The following is a 15,589-nucleotide window of genomic DNA, read 5'->3' as shown; positions in this document are numbered from 1 at the left end:
GGCTAGCTGCACTACCTGTTTATACTTGCTCCCTGCTCAGCCCCGGTATAAAGTTTGCTTGCTTAACATAATTGCTATTGCGATTTCTAGTGGACACATTAAGAACAGCAGTTTCTTTCATTGAAAAATAGCAGATCATTTTACGTTACATTCCAAAGCGACTTCCAGTTACACACAATTGTCCAGTAGTTCAATGTACAACAAATTAATCAGTGCCAGTCAATGCAATTCATGTAATGCTAGGAAGGATTTTTATAAAAATATTTTTTATTTTTTTTTTTTTTTTTTTTTTACAATACTGTACTTCACAAAATCATCTCGCGGGCCGGATTAAACCCGTTCGCGGGCCTGATCCGGCCCGCGGGCCGTACGTTTGACACCCCTGACCTAGATGTATGACGGATAGAAGAGCAATGTTTGCTACAGTCCACTGGGTAGGCTGGTAGATTGATATTGACTATGTGGACACGCCCACTTGAGATGTCATAAGAGGCAGATTTTCATTTCGTTCATGGAAGTAAGTGAGAGTTAACCTGTTCATAATAATTATTTATATATTGAGTAAAATTCATGTTAAATCCCTGCTGTGGTTTATTAAGTGTCATCCGTAATCACCAATGTGATACTACAGCAACACAATTTAGCAAAACTGTCAGGATCTAGTGGCGCTGTGCAAGGTGCAGAACTGGCCACCGGAGCAGAAAAGTGTCTGCTTCTCCCTGGGAATATCTAATAGGCTACTAAAACCTAGCCTGTATAAAAACAAGGCTATTACTATTATAAGTCATGCAATCTTATGACCATAGCGAAAATCACAACCAACTGTGAAGTGTTACTGTAATTCAATAGTGATGGACTTATGAATCTTTAGCTTTTTAACCATGAATTATTATAAAAAATAGAAAATAAGAATAAATAGGTCCCCTATAGTGTGTTTATCCTAATGTGCATTTATCTTACACCAAAGCATTCATGCCTACAAAATGACTCATTCCACACAAAACAAGTTAACTATGAACGATGGATACATAAGCTTGGATATATCAGGTTATGGGTAGGATTTAAATATATTGACAGTAACTTTTATTTTCTTGCCCAACTTTACCATACTAATCTCTGTTATTCCAGACTATCAACAGGCACATCATTATTCAGGTGACGGGTGTCACCCCTTCCCTGCAGAAATGCAGACTGCTGCAACAGCATCCATTGTCCATTCTGCAGTCCTAAGATTTTTCAGCCAGCTACGAAGTCCAGGGTCCTGAAACATCTGGAGACGCACAAGAGAAAGGCAGGGAAGCACAAGGGTATTCCCTGTTGTTTTCTTTTACCACTGAAACATTTAGCTACTGTAACTTTCAGTAATGCACCAACATGTGGAAAACATTTTTTACTGTTTGACATTTGAATTTGTTTCCTTTCCAGAGTACCCAATCTTCAAATGCAATCTTAATTGCAACAAGATTGCTCATTTCCAATGTCCCTCCTGCCAAAACATAATTTCCACGAGAGACAGGTTATTAGCTCATCTTCTTATTTGTGCTGAGAAAGTGGTGGAGCAGGGTGGCAATGTTATCCTGAAAACTGCATCCAAAGAAGAAGTAATCACCATTGAATAAATCAAACCAACCATAGTGGACATCACTAGTGCGACAGCCACAGATGTCAAGCCGTACTGTGAGAAGGAAGAACTGTTGGAGCAGGATGGCAATGGTATCCTGACAACTGCATCCAATGAAGAAGAAATCACCATTGAAGAAATTAAAACAACCATAGTGGACATCAATAGGGCGACAGCCACAGATGTCAAGCCATGCTGTGAGAAGGAAGACTCCACAGATGTCAAAACGTCCTGTGTCAACCAAACAAAGAATTCCGCCAAAGTGAGCAAGACCAAATTGATATTAGTTAATTGCCCCCATTGTGGATTATCAATCAACAAAATAAATTTGAAACGTTACATTCACAGGAGACCTTCTGAACATCCACTTGAAATAACCTCAACATCAAGTTTACGCTGTGTATGTTTAGATCCCAACAATGGTCTGTATGCTGTTGTTAAAACATCAAAAGGATCAAGTGTCCCACTACATGTGGTACAGAAGACATGGGGTCAAACCCAGGTCCGATGTGAGTCCATCCACTGTCAAACAAATGTAGACATAGCAAGACAAAGCCGAATTCCAAATTTTCGACGTGTCCAACTGAAGTCCACTGACTACTGCACTTCTATAGCGTCTGAGGTCGTTCTGAAAGATAATGTATTGGACCAGCTGGACGCACTGAAGTGGTTTGGTGAAGACAAGAGAAAAGTCAGGTCCAGTGAATACATCCCAGGGGACCAACACATGGAAACTGTCACTCTGGCAAACAGAAGTGGGGCGGAGGATGTCACAACCTATCCACCAGAGGGAGAAGACCTCAAAAAAGTAGTTGACTACATTTCCAAACACAATTGTCTTCCGACAGAACTGCCAGATAACCTGAGAAAACAGATTAGCGGCTACACCCAATGCTTTTTTTTTTTGCACCATCTGCCCTGGGAATGGGCCTCTCAGTAATCAAATTCTGATAACGGCAAGGGCCAAAATACTCACCATTGATGGTGTTGTGAATGGTACGGCTTCAATTATTTACACTTTTGTGGCATACAAGGAATTTTCAGTCATCATTCACGCTGGCTCAGAGTGAAAACGCGTTTGCATTTCCTGTACCACGTAGTGCTTTTTGTCCCTCTCGGCAGTACATAGACCGGAAGAACATGAAAGCCTCCATGAAGATTACCCGTCCTATGTAACTACATATTAATTATTCTTCGCTCAGGAGGATAAGTGAGATTTTTGGCAGAGATAATTTTACACCAAGGAGGACTTATTTATGAATGAATACGTTGATTTGAGGTAATAAATGACGGAAAATATTACACAGTGTCCCTTTAAGGAAAAAAATACTAGTGCCAGAGTAAATTATTTATTTATTACAAATGCGGAAAGTATTTCAGATTCCATCCGACAGCAAGCCATCCTTATTCCATATCATGTTCAGTAATCCAAGTGAGAAGAGTCAGCAGTCCGTATGAGGCAGGAGTCCGTTTACACAAGCAGCACGGCGTTGATGCAGCCGTCATTCTCCGGATTATTGGTCACCTGGGCATATTTACCTGGTAAACAAAAACACATGTTGTGTTACATCACTGATAACACTCCACAATGAATCTATCTATAACCATCTACATGAACAACCAAATATTGTGAGGCTGAAAAGGAAAGGTGTGGCCTGGCAAGACATGATCTTCTACCGTTACAAACATATCAAGACCCAGAGGGACCGGGAAAAAAAACACTCACCCCAGATGACCTTTCCCCCTTGTGTGACAAGCCCCAGCTCGCTGACGTTGACCTCCACGACGGTTCCCTTTGTGATGACTCCCAGGCTGGTGTACAGTGGAGACGATGGGTTCTTCTTCACCCCCAGGATGGGCAGGCAGAACGTGGCCTTCAGCTCCGGATGAGTGACATGGGCTTTCTTAAACCGTAAACCCTAGGGTCGTAAGGGGGAAAAGAGCAATGAACCACTTGAATTCTACATGTCATCTTTGAATGGTTTTGTATCGTCATGAGACGAAGAGGTCGACTTATCGTGAAAACCATTTTAATCAGTACAGCAGACAAAATGGATCGAGAAATGCACGTCAATTGGCAAATAAGCGGTTTCAAGCGTTGGTGAAAAGGAAAAATGGTTTTATTCCGATTCCATACCTTAAAAATCCATCTGCTTCAATGTGAAGACCCTCAGTTGGACTGTTTAGAATGTTTTTTGGAACTAATAAGCCTATCGTGGTACTTACGCCAACGTCTAAAATGACCCATGATTATCGGGATAGTACATTTTCTATATTACCCAGCGATAATTCCTACACTTTTTTGTAAGGGCTCAGAAGGGCTTACCATGGGTCTGATGAAGCGCTCATACTTGGGAGGCTTTCGGGTGAAGCCGTCGCCCACGAAGCACACTTTGGTGACCATTCTCTTCCACGCCTTCTTCTGCCTCTTGCCGGTCTTGATGACTTTGAGCACCTCCGTCTCGCCCTGAGCGCGCACCTTGGGCAGGGGAACCTCCCATTTACCCTGCAGGGGACGAGGCACGGCAGAAACCATTACAGCATTCTCTTTGGCAATGATATCAAAACAGAAACTGTAGGTGCTAAAGTAAGATGCAGTGCTGGACAAATTCAGAAGTATGATTGTTCAAGTGGACTTATGGATTTATGTACTGAAATAGGGATGGGCGATATGGCCTAAAATCCATATTGCGATATACATGCAACCTATTGCGATAACGATATATATCACGATATATAAATCATAATAGAACCATTTCAGAACAGGTTACATAGACTCTAAGGAAAGCTAAACTGCTAAATGTATGTCGTTTTGAGAACATTTATTGTGCAAAACTAATCATACAACATAATGTTGTAGCTGCAGAGACTTTAAAAAAGAAAAAATATTCTGTGTAATGACGTATACTTCTCTTAATGAAATAAAAATTGGTGGTGTCTTGTTAATAAAGAAACGGATACTGTGAATTAGGGAAATACGTCCAGTATTAGGCATGGCTATTTTAAATAAAGAAAAATCTTCCAAGTGTGTGCACAGATACTTGCTATTAAAACATAAAACAATAAGTGGTAAATGAACGCATATAATTTTGAAATGAACATGAAATGAGAGCAATCACCAGCTCCTCCGTTTCGCTTTCAGCCATATTTACTTAGATGACGATGATGCGTTGAAGCCGGTTGGAGCTCATGGCTCTTTACATTCCGCGGGTCGCGGACGATGCGTTGCAGCCGGTTGCAGCTCGTGGCTCTTTAAATTCCGCGGGTCGCGGACGATGCGTTGCAGCCGGTTGCAGCTCGTGGCTCTTTAAATTCCGCGGGTCGCGGACGATGCGTTGCAGCCGGTTGCAGCTCGTGGCTCTTTAAATTCCGCGGGTCGCGGATGATGCGATGCAGCTGGTTGCAGCTCGTGGCTCTTTTTAAAATTCGTGGGTCGCGGACGATGCGTTGCAGACGGTTGCAGCTCGTGGCTCTTTATATTTCGCGAGTCATGGATAGATCGCGTCAAACATACATTATCGCGATAGAGCAATATAACTAAAATCTCTATCGTAGGCCATTTTTTATCGTTTATATCGTATATCGTTTATATCGCGCATTCCTATACTGAAAGACAAAATAGTTCCATGAAAATGTACAATAAAGTAAGCTGACACTAGGGCATTGACTTTTGCCCAAAAATCATATTCGAAGTTTGTTTGTTTATTAATATTAATATTCGAATATTTATTAATAATATTTTGACCATTAAATGCCTTCAGTAAGACCTGGGCTGAATCCCAATACTTAGTACATACTATTTCTGTTCAGTGTCTACTGAACAGAAGCGTTCTACGCATAGCTGAAGACCGTACTACACTGTCAAGTGTAGTACGGTCTACAGCTATGCCTAGAACGCTTCTGAACGCCTCCGAACACCGCCGAAACTCCACCGGATGTTTGGAGATGACGTATCTCCCCTCAGATGCCGGCAAAACTACCTTGATAAGTTACCTGTTTTCCGTCTTGTCATCGTTGCTATAAAATTAAAAATGTCTCTTTTTACTTAATGACTTACTTTACTTTTTTACTCTTTTTAATGACTATTTTTTCGCCGCTTTCTACAACGTCTTTCTAAGCCACTGTTGGTAGTGTCGGGTCAGCCATCACTTCTTCGTTCGTTACCAGACTCCGGTTGCTTTGTGGGATAGCGTAGTGACCTACCGTTGTATACTGTGTCGGTAGTACCAATGGGTAGTACGCATTCTTTAACGTTTTCCGTACTACACAATGCGTACTGAGCATTCGGACGCGCTATATTTGTGGCGTACTACAAAATGCATACTATAAGTATGAGTATTGGGATTCAGCCCTGGATTGGGTTTTGCGAGGTTTGTTTACCGGCGTTGCTATGGTTACCGGTCTTGCGTGTTCAAACGGTTTATTGGGTTTCTGATAAATCGCTGTCTAATCAATACTTCATTCACTGCCTCTTCCGTGGTCATTATAATATTATGAATAGACTGCGTCGGGTTCTCCGACGTCTCTCCCTCTTGGCCTGCCCATAACAGGTTTGAATATTAAGGGCTGCCTAATATTCGTTTGAATTTTGATTTATTTTTTGATATTCGAATTACGAAGTTCGAAGTCAAAGCCCTACCTGACACAAGCCACAAAAACAAATGTTTGCTGCCATACAGCGATTATTACAATCAACAGGAGTATTTGTGTCATCACAAACAAACCGATAACTCCTAATCTGCCGTCACAATTCCACAATAGAAAAATCACATTATCATGTCCCACCCAACCCAGATGAGGCAATACTCACAGCCTTCTCTTTCCTCTTCTGTTTGATCATGTTGGACAGGACTTTGGCGCGGGACTGACCCTCTCTGTCCAACAGGTAAGCAGGAACCGCTCCCTCTGGCGTCTTGTCATCGTTCTTCTGTTTCGTCTTCCTCTGCTCGTGCATTTTGAGGCTACAGGCGATACAAACAGGAGTTATAGCAACTACACATGGACTCAGTACAGCTCATAATAAACAATGTTAGATAGCTGTAAATAGCTGTATTAGCATCTTACAAAATATATAATTTTGTAAGATGTTGATATCACCTCATTTTCTCCAAAACCATTGACAAAATAATGACACGGTTGAGCGCAGAGGGGTTCTACTCACGTCTTCTTCATCTGAATCTTCTCAGCATGCCTCTGCTTGTGGTACAGTTTGGCCTTCAAGCCGATCATCTTCCTGGCTTTGTGGGAGCGCTCGTGGACCTCACGGCTCTCCTTCTTTCTCTTCCTCTCGTGATGGTCCAGGCGGTAGCCATGACGCTTGCGACTTAACTCAATGTGCTCGTTCTGAGGCTATAGACAGGAGGAAAACTTGGTTATAAACATTGTGGCGTCTTCACACTGCGGCTCCTATAAAATAGGTATTGGATTGCATATACATATATTATCAGATATATAATGTGCAACCTTGGTGCAGGTCATGGTGCATGGTAAAAATACATAGAAATAACAGGAAATTGTATTAGCATGTAACAGATACAGCTTTTTTACAATAGCTATTTTGGGTAGTAGACATCATTAGAGTAGTTAAAAAAAAAACTCTTGAGGTTGGTTAAAACGTATGTCATTTTTCTGTCTCGGTCAATTCAAGTGAAACACTACCCATCACTCTATTTCCCTCATAAACAACCAAAATAACATTACACTGGATGACAGTTAAGTCATCGAACTTGAGGACTGTATTTCCTAAACATCAAAATATTGATTCAAATCGTCCTGTTATTAACTGTTTCATACTGCAAAAACAAACGACCCTCTAGACAAGGATTTGGCATTGCTATCTATTTTATCTCTTAAAAGACAAACCAGTATACTGATACATGATTGATTATACCAAATGAGGACAGCATTGGGGTAATGCTTGGAATACATATGTGAAACCAACATTACCCTTTTTATTTTTAAAGAAACAGAACTATAACTATCGTGATGCAAGATTATCGTTTTCTTGATCTAACGGGAATTGAAGTGGAGATCTCAAAGATGCCCGTTTCGTTCTCTCTGGCGACACCTTTGGCGATAAGCGCTCCTTCCCATAGATCCCCACGGTGTCTCCACCGACGCCTAGACGTAACATTCATACGACTGCAAATTAAAAGGCGTTTAATCGGTGGGTCATGGGCTCATTGGGCGATAGATGGTGATTTAACAGACATGTTAAACATGTTGTTGACATGGACATCTTCGAGACTCCAAACTCCATAACAGCAGTCCAACAACCAAAGAACACGTGGACGGGCCGTGCTTCGAGAGTATAATTTAGTACAAGTGATTAATCTTTACAAATTGTGGTAAATCCTTCATATACAATTTGTATCATCCCTTCACAGCTCAGTACTACGACGAAGAAAACAGACGCGTGATTCTCTGCCACATGTCGGATAGCACGCTAAGCTAACACTAAGCTAACACATTCTATGGAATATACCGGCAATAAAAGCGATAGAAGGCTTACCATGTTATCTTAGATGTTGTGTCTTTCTATAGAAAACGTCGACACGAAGACGATGTCCCACTGATAGATGTTATATCAATGTTTTACTTTCAGGCTTGGGTTATAGGTGTTGTTTTCCCCGAAGCCGATGCCTAGAGGAAGTCCGTTTATCGTGTTTGGTCCGTTGGTTAAAATGTCCTACTTTCAAACATTAGTCCCCTTCAGAAGTTGCAGACAGTTACTTAACATTTTGCATTGATTAAAGTAACTACATGATTTAATGTTTAAATGATCGTTCGTTACTCTATGTCAAATAAATGTATGTCATACATCATATTCATTTTGATATATTATATTGAAACGTTCTCTATACGGAACTATGTATTGGGCAACTATGTTCCTGGGGATGTATTTTGAAATTGCGCGTCAAAGCCGAAAAGGCATGGATTTGACATTCCAAATGAAGATACTGAATTAGTTTCCACATATTGGGGTTTATGGCATTGTGGTTATGACACATTATTATGTATTGTGTAATATCTGTCATATATAAATTCAAGGTTACCCTCTCGCATATAAATAGATTATACATTTATTGACGATGCGACTCGGGGGCATTGGGACCTATAGCATGATGATTTGGGTAAGAGTTAGTTATCTTTATCATACTGCCTCTGATTTATTCTAACATGCTAATGAATACAGATTTTTTTTTTTTTACACAGGGAAGGCATTTATTAAAGCACGGGATTCAGACCTGCCGCTTCAGGGCGAGCTGTCAGATGAAGAGATATTATAGCTTTTTGCCAGGTGTGTTCCTTTGTCTATTTAAATTGTTTTAGATTACGTGATTGAAAAATGATATTCATTTTACCATAGTTATTTTTTATGTTTTACTTTGTGGATAATGTAATGTGATACTAATCAATTCTGTCAACCAATCGTTTTTAAACAGATAATGTTAAATCATTGCGAATGGTTGCCAATCCAGATATTTCCAAGTAAGTTGTTATTCAGAAAATAGTAGTTTTTAGTCTTGTTGGAACCCCAAGAGGGGTCTGCTTTGACCTTCATTCTTCTTGCTCAGGATCAGAAACATCGGCATTATGGCCCACATCGATGCCGGGAAGACAACCACCACAGAGAGGATGCTCTACTATTCTGGCTTCACACGGTCGTTAGGAGGTGGGTCAGACAGAACGAGCCAATCTGGAGATTTGTATGATCTTAGCGTCGTCATCAACTTGGGTTGTCTCTCTCTCTGTCCCTCTCTCAGATGTTGACGATGGGGATACAGTTACAGATTTTATGGTACAGGAGCGGGAGCGTGGGATCACCATACAGTCGGCAACGGTCACCTTTGATTGGAAAACACATAGAATCAACCTAATAGACACCCCAGGTAAGAACAACCTCCATAAAGAAGGAGATTAAAAAAAACAACAACAGTTGCTGGCATAGAAGAAAATATAATTAAAATGGAGAGTTATAATGATGTACTTTGTGTGTGTGTGTGTGTCTGTGATCTCAGGACACGTTGACTTCACTCTAGAAGTGGAGCGTGCTCTTCGTGTGTTGGACGGGGCAGTGGCAGTGTTCGATGCGTCTGCTGGAGTAGAGGTTTGTTAATCTGATTCGTGCCCGGAATGTTTTCCGAGGTTGAACTAATATGTTGTGTGTACAATAATAAGGTGCGTTACATGCTCTTTGTGGACATTGGTTTGGCAATAGGCTCAGACGCTTACGGTATGGAGACAAGCAGAGAAACATCATGTTCCCTGCATTTGTTTTCTCAACAAGATGGATAAACCTTCGGCAAAGTAAGTCAACCTACCAACCCGATGGGTTATTTTTAAAGGAATTTTGAACATCTCAATAAGTCTACCATGTTTCCCTCAGCTTCAGTTTTTCTATTGAGAGTATAAAGCAGAAGCTGAAAGCCAATCCACTCCTCCTTCAGGTGACTATTCAAGAGAATATCGCAATAATTTAAAAGCATAATACATAAATGATCATTTCTGAAATCCTTGATCCGAAATTAAATCCCAGACTTTCCCATCTGGGATAAAAAAAAAGGACATCTTATGTTGTCTTAAAGGTCAACACAACTGTGTCTTACAGATTCCGGTTGGCGTCGGTCGAAACTTCACAGGTGTGATCGACTTGGTGAGCAACCAGCAAATGATATGGAAGGCAGCGTCGCGAGAGGATGACGGCCGTGGGTTTGAAACCAAACCGCTCAGCCAGGTAGAGAACCCGGGTCTGGTTCAGGAGGCAGAGGAGGCCAGGGCGGCTCTGATTGAGCAGGTACTTCAACAATCATCCAAATCATATCATTATTATGATATTTATTATGTTGTGCTATTCTCCAAACGGATCAGAAGATAATATCGTCATCAAACACTGCTGATATATTACTTCACAGGTCGCAGATCTAGATGATGAATTTGCTGAACTATTGCTCACCGATTTCAGTGATGATTTTGATGCCATTCCCTCAGTAAAAGTAAGCATTGAAGTGTTTGTTCAGGACATTATGAATTCATAAAATTAGACGATGACGAGGAAATAGACAACCATCAGTTCTGTTTTTGTGTGTTATTATCGGACAGATATGTTTGACCGCACGTACCTTATCCGTATCCTCAGCTCCAGGAGGCCGTGCGACGGGTGACCTTGGCCCAGAAAGCAGTCCCAGTGCTCTGCGGGAGCTCTCTGAAAAACAAAGGTGTTCAGCCTCTCCTAGACGCAATCACTGCCTACCTTCCGGCCCCCGACGAGAGACACAATGACCTGGTGTGAGTGCATCATTCCTTGCCATCGTTTGATAAACCCCAACTTAAACTTGCACTATGGACGTTCTTCATGAGCAGCTACACTCTAGTGGCTTAAGTTGTAGCTACAGTTATTGCCACATCCTTTAAAGATAAAAGGGCCAAAGTGCACCACAATAAAACAATTGAATGAGAAGCATTCCCTGGATGTATTGACAACTGGATGGCCCACTTTTTCAGATCGACTAGCTGCAGTAGATAAGTACCATATGCAGCGTGAATCTAATTGAGGTTGTTAGATTTTATACATTTTATGACCCATTTGTGAACCCCTTTGTGTCACTGTGCAGGCGGTGGTACAAAGACGATCTCTGCGCCCTGGCCTTCAAGGTGGTCCATGACAAGCAGCGCGGACCCTTGGTGTTTCTCAGGATCTACTCTGGCACCATGAAACCCCAGACGGCTGTCCACAACATCAACAGGAACACAGTGTACGTGGCGCTCTCTAGACAACAACAGATCATTTCAGATGGAGTTGCAAAACATGATGATGAACATCTTGAAGGATTTTGAAAGGCCAAGGATTTTTATTTCAATACATTAGCAATGTTATTGTAAAAGCTGTTTAGGACTACGCTTTTAAAGATCCCATATCATGCTTTTTTAGGGTTAATAATTGCATTTTAGAGGTACTACTGGAATAGGGTTACGTACCTGTATGTTAGAAAATACCTCTTATGATTCTTACACTGTTTATTTCTGCAAAAACAATTTCAGCGTCTTTCAAAAACGGTATGATTTGTATCAGGTCGCATTAAGGCCCCCCTTAGCCAAGTCTGCTTTGATTGGTCGTTTTGTTCACGTCGGCAAATTCACCCCCCCGATAAGTTGTAAACATTGCGGGTAGCCTTGAGGCGCGACTTCTGCACTTCAGCACCCCCCAAAGCACAGTCTGATGTCACACCATTAATGAAGTAAAGTTTGAGCGCAAACAAGCTGTTTCACTCACTTATTGAGGGGCGATCTCGGTCGGCGTGAATAACCCCACTGGTTTCGTCATGTAACAGTCTTAAGTAAAGGGAAAAGTCGAAAAAGCATGATATCAAATATGATGATATTTAAGGTTTGCCTTTAATGTTTTCATGTGACGCGGTTCTGTGGAACCACGCCCCCTAGTGACACATTACCTAGGACACCTAACTCGGCGTCGGTCTCGCCACGCGCCGCTGATCCAAACATGGTACGCTGCAACGGGTTTCGTAGCTCATGCAGCGGTTTGCTGTAACACTCATGTTGTACGACGGTGTGTTTTACGAGTGCAGTTTCTCTTTCACAGCGAGAGATTGAGCCGGCTTCTGGTTCTGTTTGCCGACCAACATTCACACACACATGGGACACCTCACACCTCTGCTTCTTTTTAAGTTTCTCATCAATGTGCTACGCATTTAACATTAACAACTGTAGAACTGTCGCCCAAAAATCATTTGCTCAAAGCATCGCGTGAGACTGTTTTAAAGTTCAGCTGATTATGTAGATATAAGCTGATATTATAGTTGAAAGTCAGATATTATAGTTGAAAGTCCCTTTTATCTAATCATTGTTGGTAGTGGCGGCAGAGGCCGAACAAACCACTACACGGGCTGTCCCGTTAATGGAACATGATGCATATAAATCCTCCTAAATTAACTGATGGTATCTTCTTCTTATTGTAGCTCAAGCAGCAGTTTGCTTTAATACCCGTGTTGTAAGACATTGTGTTACACGAGTGCGGTTTCTATTTTGCAGCGAGAGATTGAGCCGGCTTCTGGTTCCGTTTGCCGACCAACACGTGGAGATCAGCTCCCTGACGGCGGGAAACATCGCGCTCGCTGTGGGCCTCAAGCAGGTAGAGACACTACGCCGCAGAGCCGACACGGTTGGCCTGGTTACGAGCCAAGGTCAGTCTCTTGGCACATTGTTCTGAGGTGCCGTGGCGTGAAGACTAGGGATGTCAAGCGAGGTCTCCTGCTAGGCTCGGTGCTTACGGACCACGTCCATCATTTTGATCTATTGCTGCAATAGCATTCATAGCATTTCTTTCCTCTCTTTGTAGACCGTTACAGGGGACACCATCGTGTCCTCCAAGGCTTCTGCAGCAGCGGCTGCCCGGCGAGCCAATCAGGACCAAGAGCTAGGGACCAAGGCCAGTGTGATCCTGTCTGGGGTGGAGGTCCCCGAGCCAGTGTTCTTTTGCTCCATAGAACCCCCCACCATGGCCAAACAGGCGGGTCAGTAGAGTGTGTGTGTCTGTGTGTGTGTGTGTGTGTGTGTGTGTGTGTGTGTGTGTGTGTGTGTGTGTGTGTGTGTGTGTGTGTGTGTGTGTGTGTGTGTGTGTGTGTGTGTGGCTTCAGCCACATGATGCGACACTGTTGTGGCTGGCTTATAATAAATCCTAATTGAGAATAAAAGCAGTCTTTTTTTCAATGACTTTTAACAAACCTTTATCGACAGATCTAGAGCATGCTCTCAACTGCCTTCAGAGAGAAGACCCCAGCCTTAAAGTCAGGGTTGACCCAGATTCCGGACAGGTAATACCATCACACATGGTGCTTTTATACTGTTGACCTCAACATTGCGTCACTTCTTTACATTTGTATCAACAATTTAATTTGTATTCTTATCGTCGCTTATTTGCACTTATTTTTTTCTTAATTTCCCTCTTATCAAAGACTGAACATTTTCCTAACTTCCTCCCTAAGACCATTTTATGTGGGATGGGCGAGTTGCACATCGAGATCCTCCACGATCGAATCAGAAGAGAGTATGGCATCGAGACACACCTGGGTCCCCTGCAGGTGGCGTACCGGGAGACCGTTCTGAACCAGGCCTCTGCCACAGGTGTGATAACAGAGAGGAGGAGGCCATAGAGGCAGGATAGGCTCGTGGCTCGGTTCTCCGCTCCCATCCGCAAACTCAACACTTGAATACATTGCATTTGTTTAGCGGACGCTTTTGTTTTGAAAGTGCAAATTCACACACGAGGCAAAAGCAACTGCTTTGAAGTGCTACGATACAGAAACAAAAGTTGTAGACAAATTGAGGGATACGAAACTAAGGGATTTCAAAACAAACAAATAACATAATAATAATTGTTTTGTATAGTCTGTGAGCCAACAGGTCATGCATTGTGTTGAGAGTTGCACGGCCTCTGTTCCAGAAACCCTGGAGCGCACGCTGGGGGAGCGGAGGCACGTGGTGACCGTGACCCTGGAGGTCAGCCCCGTGGACGAGGTCTCCTTGGGGGGCGCTTGTGGCCTGACCTTTGACGAGGAAGCTGGGAGGCAGATGTCGGCGGAAATGAAGGACGCCGTGGACAACGGAGTACAGAGTTCGTACTTCCAAGGTAACGTCGGAACTTATCATCCTCCAATACGATCATGTTCTTTCCCTTTTATTATTACATTTACTTTTTAAAGTAAATGACCACAAGTGTGACTCTGCTCCCTGCCCCAGGTCCGTTGCTCGGTTACCCAGTCCAGGGCGTCTCCACGGCGATCCAGAGCGTCAGACTTGAACCCGGGACATCACTAGCAATGGTGTCTGCCTGTGTGTCCCGCTGTATGCTTAAGGTATAGCAACACATGCATACTGCCATGATGTGCGTGTGGAATGACTGTTAACCGCAAGGTGGCTCGTTCGATCCCCGGCTCCTCCTTGCTGAGTGTCGAGGTGTCCCTGAGCAAGTTGTAAGTCGCTTTGGATAAAAGCGTCAGCAAAAGTCCCCTAAAAGTAAATGTACACACACGTGTTGTGTTGAGGATGCAGCTTTGTCATTGACGCAGGCTATGAGGCAGGCGGGGGGGCAGATCCTGGAGCCGGTCATGTCCCTGGAGGTGACCGTGTGGGAGGCCCATCTGAGCTCCGTGCTGGGGGACCTGGCCCAGAGGCGCGGGGCCGTCAGGGACATCCAGAGTCGCCATGACAACAAGTTGGTGCTGGCCACCGTTCCACTGGCTGAGATGATGGTGGGTTACGGGCGACGACACACACACACACGCACACACACACGCGTTGTGGTATACTTGATACTGATTGGTGAATCCCATTCCATTAGTGCATTCTTTTGCAACAATGGGACAGGTCGTCCAAAAGTGATATGCTCAAAGCACCGCGTGACAATATTCAATATATACTGTATATTAAAGTTGAAAGTCAGATATTATTATATACGAAAGTAACATATCTAATCATTGTTGGAAGCGGTGGCAGAGGCCGAACTTCCCCGTTATTGGAACATAATAAATCCTCCTAAATGAACTGAAAGTATCTCCTTCTTGATGAAGGGCTACTCAACGGTCCTGCGGACGCTGTCCTCTGGCAACGCCACCTTCTCCCTCCAGCTGGACTCGTACGAGGCCATGAACCCCCAACACCAGAGGAGCCTGGTACAAAGACTGGCTGGGCTGGCCTAGTGACTGTCTCTCACCCTTCCTCGTTGCGGCAGAATGTGGACCACTCCAGGGATTGGATTGCATTGGCCCGCTTGGAGGTTATGGATTAAGTCCTTGAAGAAAATTGTTCAGATTCTTTTTAATGTAAAATAAAGTACATTATGCACCATTATATTTTTAATAGCCATACAATACATGAATACAGTATAAACACATTTATTTCATAACCTATTTATTAGAAAAAGAATCCAGTTCAAATGGTATTCACACTGAA

General features: G+C 42.9%; 2 protein-coding genes across 2 annotated transcripts; one reads left to right on the top strand and one right to left on the bottom strand.

Annotated features, from left to right (window-relative positions):
* Window positions 1–2,954: 2,954 nt before the first annotated feature.
* nsa2 (NSA2 ribosome biogenesis homolog (S. cerevisiae)) lies at window positions 2,955–8,299 on the bottom strand. The gene is made up of 6 exons (XM_060050448.1): window positions 8,133–8,299; window positions 6,783–6,970; window positions 6,432–6,582; window positions 3,948–4,127; window positions 3,348–3,540; window positions 2,955–3,160 (listed from the first exon to the last, which is right to left on the bottom strand). Exons 1-6 carry the CDS (start codon window positions 8,133–8,135, stop codon window positions 3,093–3,095), a joined length of 783 nt encoding a protein of 260 aa, XP_059906431.1. The 5' UTR covers window positions 8,136–8,299; the 3' UTR covers window positions 2,955–3,092.
* Window positions 8,300–8,507: 208 nt separating this feature from the next.
* gfm2 (GTP dependent ribosome recycling factor mitochondrial 2) lies at window positions 8,508–15,487 on the top strand. The gene is made up of 20 exons (XM_060050441.1): window positions 8,508–8,754; window positions 8,837–8,921; window positions 9,067–9,112; window positions 9,199–9,296; window positions 9,388–9,513; window positions 9,643–9,731; window positions 9,843–9,931; window positions 10,011–10,071; window positions 10,233–10,418; window positions 10,537–10,617; window positions 10,761–10,909; window positions 11,236–11,376; window positions 12,671–12,770; window positions 12,978–13,152; window positions 13,376–13,452; window positions 13,624–13,762; window positions 14,082–14,267; window positions 14,378–14,493; window positions 14,707–14,889; window positions 15,208–15,487. Exons 1-20 carry the CDS (start codon window positions 8,713–8,715, stop codon window positions 15,334–15,336), a joined length of 2,298 nt encoding a protein of 765 aa, XP_059906424.1. The 5' UTR covers window positions 8,508–8,712; the 3' UTR covers window positions 15,337–15,487.
* The last annotated feature ends 102 nt before the right edge of the window (window positions 15,488–15,589 follow it).

Source organism: Gadus macrocephalus, chromosome 4 (genome assembly GCF_031168955.1).
Source record: "Gadus macrocephalus chromosome 4, ASM3116895v1".
Classification (NCBI taxonomy): Eukaryota; Metazoa; Chordata; class Actinopteri; order Gadiformes; family Gadidae; genus Gadus; species Gadus macrocephalus.
The sequence above is the reverse complement of the archived record's forward strand: the minus strand, read 5'-3'. Positions and strand labels throughout refer to the sequence as shown.

Bases quoted from the DNA above. Each gene is read 5' to 3' on its own strand.
- nsa2 (XM_060050448.1), bottom strand. The intron at 6,583-6,782 runs GTGAGTAGAACC...TATCGCCTGTAG, and splicing joins AAGATTCAGATGAAGAAGAC to CCTCAAAATGCACGAGCAGA. The intron at 3,541-3,947 runs GTAAGCCCTTCT...TTACGACCCTAG, and splicing joins AGCGCTTCATCAGACCCATG to GGTTTACGGTTTAAGAAAGC.
- gfm2 (XM_060050441.1), top strand. From the start codon at position 8,713: ATGCGACTCGGGGGCATTGGGACCTATAGCATGATGATTTGG. The intron at 8,755-8,836 runs GTAAGAGTTAGT...TTTTTTACACAG, and splicing joins CCTATAGCATGATGATTTGG to GGAAGGCATTTATTAAAGCA. The intron at 13,153-13,375 runs GTCAGTAGAGTG...CTTTATCGACAG, and splicing joins CACCATGGCCAAACAGGCGG to ATCTAGAGCATGCTCTCAAC.